Source organism: Mus pahari, chromosome 3 (assembly GCF_900095145.1).
Source record: "Mus pahari chromosome 3, PAHARI_EIJ_v1.1, whole genome shotgun sequence".
In the NCBI taxonomy this organism is placed as follows: Eukaryota; Metazoa; Chordata; class Mammalia; order Rodentia; family Muridae; genus Mus; species Mus pahari.
In genome coordinates this window covers 2,263,196-2,275,342 of record NC_034592.1, presented here as the reverse complement: position 1 = coordinate 2,275,342, position 12,147 = coordinate 2,263,196, and the positions used below count along the sequence as shown (strand labels likewise).

General features: G+C 39.0%; 1 protein-coding gene across 1 annotated transcript in view; it reads right to left on the bottom strand.

The window, feature by feature from the left end:
• The window catches only part of Slc39a12 (solute carrier family 39 member 12), a 104,226-nt gene that overhangs the window by 40,092 nt on the left and 51,987 nt on the right, over positions 1–12,147 (bottom strand). The window contains exons 10-12 of the mRNA XM_021194554.2: positions 9,628–9,694; positions 4,178–4,336; positions 1,959–2,146 (exon numbers count right to left, since the gene is read on the bottom strand). Of these exons, the coding sequence (XP_021050213.1) occupies positions 1,959–2,146; positions 4,178–4,336; positions 9,628–9,694 (414 nt within the window). The remainder of the gene's footprint in view (positions 1–1,958; positions 2,147–4,177; positions 4,337–9,627; positions 9,695–12,147) is intronic.

Here is a 12,147-nt window from a genome sequence, read left to right as displayed (position 1 = left end):
TGCTTTGTCTCTCACCCTTACAGGAAACACAGCAGGCACAGTAATGGGGAAATGACAACACTAGCTTAGGCTTCCACATGACAAACAGGACAAATAATCTTCCCCAATCTATTTTGGAAATGAGATATAGATATAGAGATAGAGATAGAGATAGAGATATGGGATCAACTCTGCACATACAAAGTATCAATCATACTTTGAAGAACAATCCAGTCTAGGTTAGAAAACAAAATATACTTGAAAAAAAAATTGCAACTGTCCACAACTGCCCCAGAAAGGGCAAAACAGTAAGAAGCTGAAGTGGGAGGCATAGACGTGAACTGACAAAGGCATTTGAAAAATGGGCAGCTCACCTCAACTAATGGGAAATGGTAGCTTGTTTTCAAACTTACAAAAGGTTAGAAATCCCGATTCCTGACTTCAGAAGGATCACAGGGTTACCAGTGACCTCAGCTTAGGATGCAAAGTTTAGAGGTAGAATTTGATGTATTTTCAGCTTCATTCTCAAAACTAAAATGTTTTGTTAGCATGGCAAGTAACATAGACATTCATAAACAAAGAGTGTGCGTGGCGTTGACTTTACCCACTTGACTCAGTGATTAAGAAAAGCTGCCAGGGATCGGAAGTTCAAGGTTCAAAAGCTGCCGCCAACCCTGGGAACCACTCTGAAATCTGTCCTCAGGACACTCTGGACCTCTGGTTGTAGAAACTCCAGTTCTTGTTCTCTTATTTTTTCTCTTATGGAACAACTCTTTGTCCTTACTTCCTGGACAGCAAATAACCAGGTTCCGCACCACCATTAGTCAATCCCTAAGGATCTGCTCCACACATCACCTTCAAGACTGTTTATTTTGCTTTATCTTCTCCAGGATACAGGGAATATCAGAATTTGCTTTTTGTTCAGGCTGAATTATCCATTAATTTCATTTTTCTTTGCTATCTTCTAACTCAGAAGGGTTGATAATTTAGCTTTTACTCTGAGAACCTTTGCTTTGGTTTTGAGACAAGGCCTATAGCTTAGGCTGACCTCAAACTCGTTATATAGTGGAGAATGAATTTTGAACTCTTGATCCTTCTGTCTCTATCTCTTATGTACTGGAATTACAGGAATGCATCACCATGCCAGGCTTATATACTGCAGGGGAATGAACTCTGGGCTCTGTGCATGTGAGCCAGGTCCTCAACCAACTGAGATATATCCCCAGCCCCATCCTAAAACTATTTAAAATGCGAACACATCCAACAGAGGGTGACTTTAGAGAAAAATGGTCTATCTTATGGAGGAAAGACAGAAATAAAGAAAGGGAGACAGAAGGAAGGAAAGGAGGTAAAAAAGAAGTGGGAACAAAATAGGTAAAAATTTCCCAGGTTCTAGTTTTCGTAATACGACGATAAAGAATGAAAACTAGTGAGCAGGCTTTCATTATTATTAGCAAGAATCTCTTTAGCAAATACACTGCAATTTAGGTGCCAAATGGCTGTCAGGAGCTTTCTTATTTCATCAGAATGATAGTTCTTCCTCATTTAAAAGTGAACTGTGTTCTTTAAGGCACGTGGTGGGTTGTGAATCTAATGAAAAACGTTGCTGAACTATTGTGTATCATATAGGTGGAATGGCTGTTTGAGAATACTTACCTTTTCAGCTGCAAGTCTAGACTTTCTGTACAGACACAGAGTTGGGATAAGATGGTCTATTGCCAGGTTTGGGACTATGATTGCAGTCTTCCACTTCTATCACTATCAGCATTTTCTGAGTCTGGAGTTCCATTTCTTCTGCCTACTATTTACTTTCTTGGATTCCACAGAGTGTTTACTTTTCTATATTCTCTCTAACTACATTTTACAACTCCTAAGACTCCCCCACTTTAATTGAAAATTAATTTTTAAAAATCCCCTGTTTTCAGTCATTTTTCACATTTCTGATGTCAGCATAACAAACAGAAATCCATAAAGCTTACCATCCCCACCAAGGATAGATATAAGAACATGCCAGCAGTCACTGTTAAAATCCAGTCTTGGACACATGGGTCAGCAGATACTGAGAGACCAATGTACAGTCCTGCAAAGGCCGTCAGCGCACTTAGAAAATTCATCAGGATGGCAGTCTTGACAGAGAGACCTGAGCTTAAGAGCACTGCAAAGTCTCCTGGAATTCGGGGGGTGGGGGGAAGCAGAAAATATGCCACCGTCACTTATGTGAAGATGCTTTTGATAAGTTCATGTGCTACTAAGATTGCTTTGAATTCCAGCAAATGGAACTAGTTTAGGGAGTAAGATGAAGGATTGGTTAGTTAAACACACCTACCTTACATCTCTGGGGATCACTACTCAGATGAAGTTGAGGGTAGAGAAATTCTATTCCTTTGCCTAAATATAACTCATCCAGGGAGGTCTATGACATGTTCTCTAACCCCTGATACTCTGTGGCATTTTAAAATCAGCTAAATACAAAACAAAGACACTCCATTCCCTGGAGTTTCTGAGTTGGTTTCTGTTGTTGCTTTGCCCTAGATTCTTGGCACGAGAATCATGATGCTCTATAGGCTTTTATGATGTACTTATTTTGGATCTGTTTGTAGGGAAAGAGGAAAACTACTTAATTAGAGGTTTTTTAAATCCTTAAAAAGTTAATAAGAAAAACAAAATCTCTCTTTAGAAAATGATCATCTACCTTCATGATCAGAGAACACCATACCTTGCCATACATTTGTGTCAAAAGATGAACATTCTACCTCCAGATCTAGAGTGATTATTTCCCAGTCTCCACCACCCAATAGAAGCTGAAATTAAAGAAACATCTGTGGCTCCATTCCCCATGTCCATTGCTTAATGGGTCCCAGAAAGAGCTCTTGATACTACCGTACTGGCCTGTTACATACTGTGATACTGCTAGGTGGTCTGAGGTTGAAAGCCAAATACCATGCCACTAGTATAGCAGCTAAACACAAGGCCATAGGGCGTGATATACAGACCAGTTACATTTTAATGGGTGCAGGAAGGACCTTGCCTAAAGGGGGTCAATAATAATTTGGTAACTGGACTTTGGGCAATGGACTTTGAACACAAGAGGGCAGGAGTTGTCCATGGGACAACATGAACTTGAAATTGAAAGCAGAATGAGCTTATCCTAGCTTCTTTTTTCTTGCTATGATTATACACTCTGAACAAAATCTTAGAAGAGGAAAGGATTTATTTTGTATTATGCTCCCAGGTCACAGTCCATCATTGCAGGATATCAGGGCAGCAACTCAAGCAAGACCTTGAATCAGAAATCTTGAAGGGATGTTGATTGCTGGCTCAGCCCAGTTTATGCTTAGCTAGCTTTCTTAAATAGCTCAGACACCCAGATCAGGGACTGATGCTGTCCACTACGGAGTAGGCTCTTCTACCCATCAATGAACAATGAAGATGATCCCTCACAGACATGGCCCCAGACCACTAATCTCATCTAGGCAATTCCTTAAAGTATACACCCTTCTGAGGTGACCATAGGCTATGTCAAGTTGACAATTAAAGCTAGCCAGGTACAGGCCTCTCTCTAGTGTAATTATGTAGACAGCTCCCTCTCCTCTGATTCCAGGCCTGTTTTAGAAATCGTTAGTTTAGTTAGTCTTGGTCCTTAGGAAGCAAGATTGGTATACAAGGTAGCTAAATTTATACAGTTAAAAAGCATCTTGTGTGTATCTTATACTATATACCTCTTGCTTCAATTTTATGCTTAGCTTTGATTATTCTATATTAATCATGTTGATTCATGCTTTGATTTTAACTTAAATATGTTATCTCACAGCCCCGTTGTTTTTTTTTTAACACAATGGTTTCCCTCTTAACATGTTTACTATATATAACATGCATATTTTGAAGTCGTTGCCAAAGTTCTTTAGAATGACTTCTCTGAGTGCCTCTCTCCTATACTGAATCAGCTTGAATCCCTGGGGCATAATTCCTAACCCTGGGAAAGAAGACAAAGAGTGTATTTGAGCTTTATCTCAGGGTACATGTTTTCATTTTAGTTGGATATCTTTTGTTTTGTTTTGCCTATGATTTAAATAAATAAAAAAATGGGCCATGATTGAATAATAAGATTACCATTTTTTTATTATGAGTCTGGAGAAGAATCCAAACAAACTATTGGTGGGGTTGGACTAGGACTCCCCCAAGAAACAGGAACACTTACCCATTTCATGTGGAATTTCATGACACAAAATAGCAATTGTTGTGGTCACTCCTGACTCCAATGAAGAGGAGAAGGCTGTGCCTATTACTAGGCCATCTGCAAAATTGTGCAGGCTATCTCCAACCAGGATCATAATGGCCAATAAGCTGATGGTTTTGCCTACAGAACCAGAGGAAGAAGTGAGAAGTGTAAATAAACTAGCAGTGATGTAATTGTTCCCTCATATCCAAACACCTGTTTCCTCTCCTCTAACATTCTCACCTCAGACCTCATTAACAGTCCTACTATTCTCTGCTTTAAAGATAAGGCAGAACTGGAAATAAACTGTGGTACCCAGCAAAAATGAAAGTCACTAATTCTTTTAACTTCCTTGACCAAGTATAAAAATAAATTATGTGCTGACATTTGAATTCTTCATTTTATTGAGCTAAGATATAGTGACTTGAATTAGACTGGGCCCCCATAGGTTCATATGTTTGAATACTTGGACCCAATTGGTAAAACTGGTAAGGCTTGGGAGTTGTAACTCTAATGGAGGAAGTATTACTGGGGGCAGGCTTCGGAGTTTCAAAGACTTGCTTTATTAGGGGTGCCTCTTTACTTTTTACCTGTGGCTTGATATATGAGCTTTCTGCTGTTCCTGCCTTCAAACTTTTCTTCCACCATCATGGACTCTAACCCTCTGAAGTCATAAGCACAACTAAATGCTTTCTTTTATGAGTTGCCTTGGTCATGGTGTTCCATGACAGCAATAGAAAAGTAGCTAATACATACGTAAAAGATGAAATCTAAAGCAGTGCTGCAAACTTGTGAGAAGCTACTAATATCTTTTCCACCATGGTCTTTGTAAGGCATTTTAACGTCATTTAAGAACTATGCTGTATGCAGGATGCTGATGACCTCTTGATGTGATGCTACGGAGGAAGTAAAGCCTTGCAGGAATTAGGCGATGAGTGGGAGCTACTGCCTTACCCTGCTCACCATGAAAGGGCTCAGTGGGAAGATGCTATCAGTGAGACAGAAAGTGAGCCCCTTCCTCACCTTAACCTCGGCCTTGGTGTTTTGGGTTCAGACACTAGAATCATCTATATTACCCACATATAGAACTTTGTTAGAGCACAGAAGTGTTAGTGTGTTGAGAACAAAACTCCCTGTTGGGCATCATATGCATGCTGCTGACCACCTAGAGCTGCTGCTCTGATCCTCATGGCTTTCTACCAGACTTCTCAGAGTACTTCTGGTCATCATGGAATCTTTGTATTGCCTAATGTGACTGAGTTAATTACTCTTCTAAACTGCCTTGTTTGCTGCCCAAATATGTCCAAAACAGAACCATAATTGACTCTTCTGGCTCCCAGGTTATCTTTGTAACAATTACTCACTATGCTTGTCTTGCTGTAAAATAACCTTCAGTACCAGCACACACAATTACATACAGAACAAAATAAAAGAGACATTTTTTGTTTATATATATATATATTTGTTTACATTATATTATATTGTACAAGCTATCTGATTAGTAGTTGATAAAAATAAATGGATTAGAATTGGGTTTTAATAGAAGTAATTTCTATTTTAAAAAAGAAAGAAAGAAACCCCAATTGCATATTGCAACCCAATTATAGACTTGAACAACTTACAAAAAAGACTTTAAGAATAACACTTGTTCTGACTGTAAGCAACCTGGGTTATTTCAGTTAATGAGACAAGACATTTATGAGTTACCACAGTCTAAAACTTCAGCTTCAAATAAGCTGTTAATGAGGTGTACATAGTAGCTATTGTCACTAATGGAACTGGGTATATTTTCCAAATAATTTTACTTAGTAGAAATAGAAAGAAGACTACTTTCTCATTCATTAACTATTTATGTACTAAGAGTGAGAGGTACTATACACCAACATGACTTGGTATTTTGTAATAGTAATATAATTTGGCACACTGTATATTTCACTAAGTGATGACCATAGTTAGTATTTTCAAGCAAGAGATAGCTACATCTACTATGTTATAAAGATTTCCTATGAAATTTACTTCCAAAGTTCATACTTGTTAGCAAATATTAAGAATTGAGCTGGGCAGGCATACTAGAGTACACCTGTGTTCCTAGCACTCAGGAGGAAGAGGCAGCCTGGTCTACAGAGTGAGTTGTAAGACAGTCAGGGTTGTTACAAAGAGAAGCCCCATCTCAAAAACAAACAAACAAACAAACAAACAAACAAAGAATTGAATTGAATTAATGTATCAGGGTATAGTACAGAGGTAAAGCTCTTATCTGACATATATGAAGGACTAGGTTTAATCTCTAGTCTGAAAAAGGAAAAGATAGAAAACACACCTTTTCAGGGTTTACTAACTCATTTAATTCTTTGTTAAAACTGGAAAGAGCTCCAGAAGTAATTAATCATAAACACACAGGATATGACACCATGACATCACTTAGCTGCTCTTTCCAATTTTCAAAAACAAAGTTTATTTTTATAAAGTAATTTAATTTAAAGTGATACATTTAAAAAACAGCTGCCTGAAAAAAAACTGCCTGCAGCACAGTTTTGATATTTATACTGATAGGATACATTCAAATGCAACAGCTTCAGAGATATAGCCCTTTCTAGGAGACTGTATGGCCTATTTTCATTGTCTATCACTTTATCTCTGATTAAAGGCTTCTAAATGCCACAATATGGATAGATAAGAAGACACAAGGTAAATACACACATTTTCATGTAAGTCACAAAGAACTGTGTATCTATGCATATTCAGCAAGATCATTTAAGCAATTATGAAAAGATAAGCATTTGCTGGCAATTTAATAAACTTGATACCAAAATAACTCTAATATTAAACCTTTGTTAATGTGGCTGGCAGTCTCCAGAGTCACACGCATGTCTGAACTATCTGAGATTTTCCACCATGAAGCATGGGCTAGAACTAATCTGATTTGGGGTTTTGTTTACTTAAATCAGACCATGGATAGGATTTTCACATCTTGTCTTTTGAAATACAAGCTGAGTCCTAGCAATGAGGTGATATGAGACAGTAGTCGCAGAGTCAAAGTGTCAAACTCAGTGTTTTCCAGGCAAACGGCAGCTGCAGGTTTTAGTTTGGATTTGCTCACTGTTCTTTCTGTATGCCAAGCTTGACACCTGTAGTAGGAAGGTTATTTGCAAGCAGTGTTTGTGTTTCACTGGTATGGTTTCCACACTCTTCTCCTAATTAGATTTGGCATATCCTTCCCCCTTTCCCTTTTCCCCTTTCCTTTATTTCTAAGAAAAAAACCAACAAAGTCTGGCATAGACCACTATGTGCCAAACATTCCAAATTCATACTGGAACTAAAAAGTATACAAGATTAAGGAATATCTTTAAACCAGAGAGATGACTTGGCAGGTAAGTACACTATGTGCTCTTAGAGAGGACCCAATTTTGATGTCCAGCACTTACATGGAGACTCACAATTGTCTTTAACTTCAGTTTCAGGGGCTATGACATCTTCCTTTAGCCACTGACGGTACTGAGCACTCATATGGAGCACAAACATACATGTAGACAAAATAGTCACATACAGAATATTTAAATATTATTACAAAGAATTAAATGACATCCTGAAAGCAGAATGGGACAGAATATGAAATTATATATTCTGAATAAAATTAGTAAATTCTATGACTAATAATCCTAAAAACAGAACAATTATTATCATAATAACATGTAGTATTAGTACATTATTATGCTTATTAGTATTTGCATTCCAAACTACATGGCAAACTACAATGAACATGCTTGTTCTTTTCTCCAGTATATATACAAGATCTCAAGAACAACACATCTTCAGAAAATTTTGTTCATGCTGATGAATTCCAGGGCCAGACAAATGCTCTAGCACTGAGCTGCAGCCCAAGCTCCCCAAAGTACATCATTAATGAATAAGAGAATTGAGAGAATCCATCAGCATATGCAGGAACAATCACAAGGAAATTTTGATAGACTAACATTTCCTCTGTTCCTCTGTGCCAGAGCTCACTATTTGTGTAGCCTCACCAACAACCAGTTTATTCACTTGAATAACTTAATACTTACTCTCATTTCATTGTGCTATTGGAGAATTGAGTGAGAAAATCCATCTCAAATGTATGGATCCCACAGTGCCTGGCATACAGGAGGTGTCCATTCCATGATAACCTTTATACTTGATCACCTAATTTATTGCAGTAGAATTGGAGTAGCTAATCATGATTGATTAGCATTCAAACATTATATTTGTTACAAAAGAGTAATATAAATAAGAAAATTGCTGGTATAAGAGAAAGTGATGAAAATCACACCATACACAAACAAAACAACTTCTGGTGGTGTTCTGGCAGCTTCTTGTCACTTCCCCTGACTCAGGCTGATTGGCAGAGCCTCACAATTTCTTCTAGTACAACCTGTCATTTCTGATTTGTGAACGATGTTTGTGAGTAGATTGAGGTGCCTCTGCCGATTCATGTGAAATGAATTGCTGATATTCTGACAACACAGACTGAATTTACCCCAAAGAACTATTTCTAAATAGGTCCACATAATCCTTTGCCTTATTTACCTTTCCTTTCTACTATCTCTGGTGGTGGTAGGCTAGAAAGGATGTTAAAGCATTTAAGTATACTTATTAAAGTATGTTTTGAAAAATATAAGCCTGTAGGTAACAGAGTAACAAGTGAGATGAACAAGAAAGAAAATAAATAAAAATGGAATCATGCCTCCTTAAGTAATAGTGAATTAAAGGTCTGGAACTGTTGGTGTCTCCCACCCCCACTAACCACTCCCACTCCAGCAGGAATACCAGAGTGCTACCCAGTTCGCCCGGACCGCCCACCAACGCCCGGGACCACCCACCATCACGAGGACTGCCCACCATCTTGAGGACTGCCCACCATCACGAGAACCGCCGTGGCAACTTCAAAGGACTCAGGGGCATTCTGGGAACCCTTCCTAACCCTTCCTTGTACTTAAGCAAGTTCGAACAATAAAAATCCGAGCCATGATCAGAATTCTTTGCCAAGGCCTCCATGTTTCTTTTCGCAGCCCTCTTCCTTTTCAGGAGTTCCCGCTCTCCAGTTCAGATCCAGACCACAGTGTTTCTGCAGGCAGAAACACTCATGGAACAATGTAAAAGTTTAAATGGAATAAAGTTCATATTAGTATGTGATGTTCTTGGGAGGCAGAAAAGAACTGATGCTCACTGAAGATTTTATTTAAAAGCTTTTCATCTACTATAAAATCTCATTGCTTTTTGACATATTTGTTTAAAAACAGATACATTTTTCAGTATCACTTTTTATATTTAATTTCTAAATACTTACTTATTTATGTATTTTATGTATGTAAGTGAGCAGTCAGATGCTCTTAAACACTGAGCAATCTCTCTAGCTCTTATTATTTAAAATTTAACTGTGTAAAATTGGTACTCACAGTTCCTGTTGGAGGCTGGCACATTGCCTATGGGTAGCTCAGCTGTCTGGGAATCTTCTGGGCCTTTCTATGTTGAATTAAAATATGATTAATAAAAAGTGAGTAACTGTGACATTGGGTTGATATTTGAAATATCTAAGAGTTACACTGACATTTAAAAGACATTTGAAAACTCCAGATACTGACCTGCCATCTTACATACACACCATACAAAGTAGAGCAAGGACAAAGAGCAGAACATACTTTTGTATTATGTATGAGTAGGGAGAAACCATATCCTCTATAGAAGACTGAATGCTTCTCATCTAGCCTGTGGTTTGTTTAAACTCTTTAAGCTACATAAGCCTTTCCTAAAGACAAAAGTTTGTTCTTGACCTAATTTGGCATGTCTTCTGAAGGCTGTCCTGGGATGGACTCATCTTTCAGTCTATAAGTGGTTGGTACACCCAGTTAGAGGAGAAAATCCCAAGCTAACCCAGTGTCATATGCTTTCATAACCCTTTCTCTATGGCACAAAACTCTCTTATTGGTTTGCCAGTCAGTAAAAGAATTTTGCTCATATATGGAGTCAAACAACAGACACAAAATACAACTAGCAGATTCAACGTTTTCAACATTATGAGATTTTGAAATCACCATGTATTTGAGTTATGATTTTAATTTCAGAGATTGAACTGCATATAGTTCAATTTCTGGTCCACATTCTCTGTGCTTACAGTTTTTACTCTGACTTGTAAAGAGGACACATTTAAAATAGCCATTCCACCCAAGTCCAGTTTGGTAAACCAATGTGCTTATTGAGCTTCCTTATAAGCACGTAAGAAATGTGAGTGACCTCAAAACAATCATATGACTAGAAAGTCCCTCCCCAGTATGGATCATGAATTCTCCTTAGCTGCATAAGGTTACTACTACTAAATTCTTGCTTTAAAATTATCTCCGCCTTCTGGTTGACACAGCTCCAGATCACCTTGGGTACGAACTTTGCAGATGGTCCCACAGTCCCCAGAGGACTGTCCATGCTTCAGGCACCCTAGCATACCCAGGATCTTAGGATCACTGGTGAGTGGAATGCAACAACTAGCCCAAAACAATTGTGAGAGGCTGGGGTTAGAAGGAGCAGGGACACAGGAGACCCCCTCCACCCCCGACCAGCAGCTCCACTCCCTTCCAGTCAGCAGCAGCTCCAGGCAAATTAGGGCATGAATGTGGCAGACAATCCCATGGTCCCAAGAGGACTTTCTACCTCCCACATGCCCTAGCACACCCAGGATCTTAAGATCACTGAAAAGCGGACATGACATCTATTCCAACAAAATTGGGCATGCCTGGGGCCAGCAGGAGCAGGGAAACAGGAGCCCTGCTGGTCTACCTTGGTTTTGAACAGAGCAGACATCCCCACAGTTTCCATAGGAGGTACCACTTCCAGGCAAGCTAACATGCCCAGGATCTTAGGATTCCAGGATCCCAGGATAACAGGAGCTTGGTCACACCAGGATCTCAGGGTCTCAGAGGAAGCTTGACTGCCAAGAATACTGACACACCCAGAATCTCAGGATCACAGGATACTGAAATCACAGGATCACAGAGAAAGCCAGTCTCTGAGGAGTTCTGACTCTAACGGGATTACAAGAAGGACAGGCTCCAATCAGATATATTGAGGGCAGGGAGCACTTGAGATAATCAGATGGCAAGAGGCAAGCATAAGAACAGAAGCAACAGAAATCAAGGTTACTTGACATCATCAGAACTAATGTCTCCCACCATAGCAAATCCTGGATACACCATCACACCAGAAAAGCAAGATATGGATCTAAAGTTACTTCTCATGATGATGATAGAGGACTATAAAAAGGAAATAAATGACTCCCTTAAAGAAATACAGGAGAACACATCCAAACAGGTGAAAAAATTGAACAAAACTATTCAGCATCTAAAAATGTAAGTAGAAACAATAAAGAAATCAAAAAGTGAGGCCACTCTGAAAATAGAAAACCTATGAAAGAAGTCAGGAGCCATTGATGCAAGCATACCCAACAGAATACAAGAGAAAGAAGAGAGAATCTCAGGTGGAGAAGATACCATTGAAAACACACAACAATGAAAGAAAATGTGAAATACAAAAAGATACTAACCAAAAACACCCAGGAAATCCAGGACACAATGAGAAGACCAAACCTAAGGATATTAGGTATAGGTGAGAAGGAAGATTTCCAACTTAAAGAGCCAGTAAATATCTTCAACAAAATTATGGAAGAAAATTTCCCTAACCTAAAGAAAGAGATGCCCTAAAGAAAGAAGACTACAGAACTCCAAATAGACTGGACCAGAAAAGAAATTCCTCCCATCACATAATAATCAAAACACCAAATGCATTAAAAAAAGAGAGAATATTAAAAGCAGTAAGGGGGTCCGGCGCCTGTCCCGCCCAAGGAGGGGTGTTCGCCTGGCAGCAGTCCCCAGGCTGATCCGACACCGGCACCTTTCCCCGCCCGAGGAGGGGTGTTCGCCTGGGAGTAG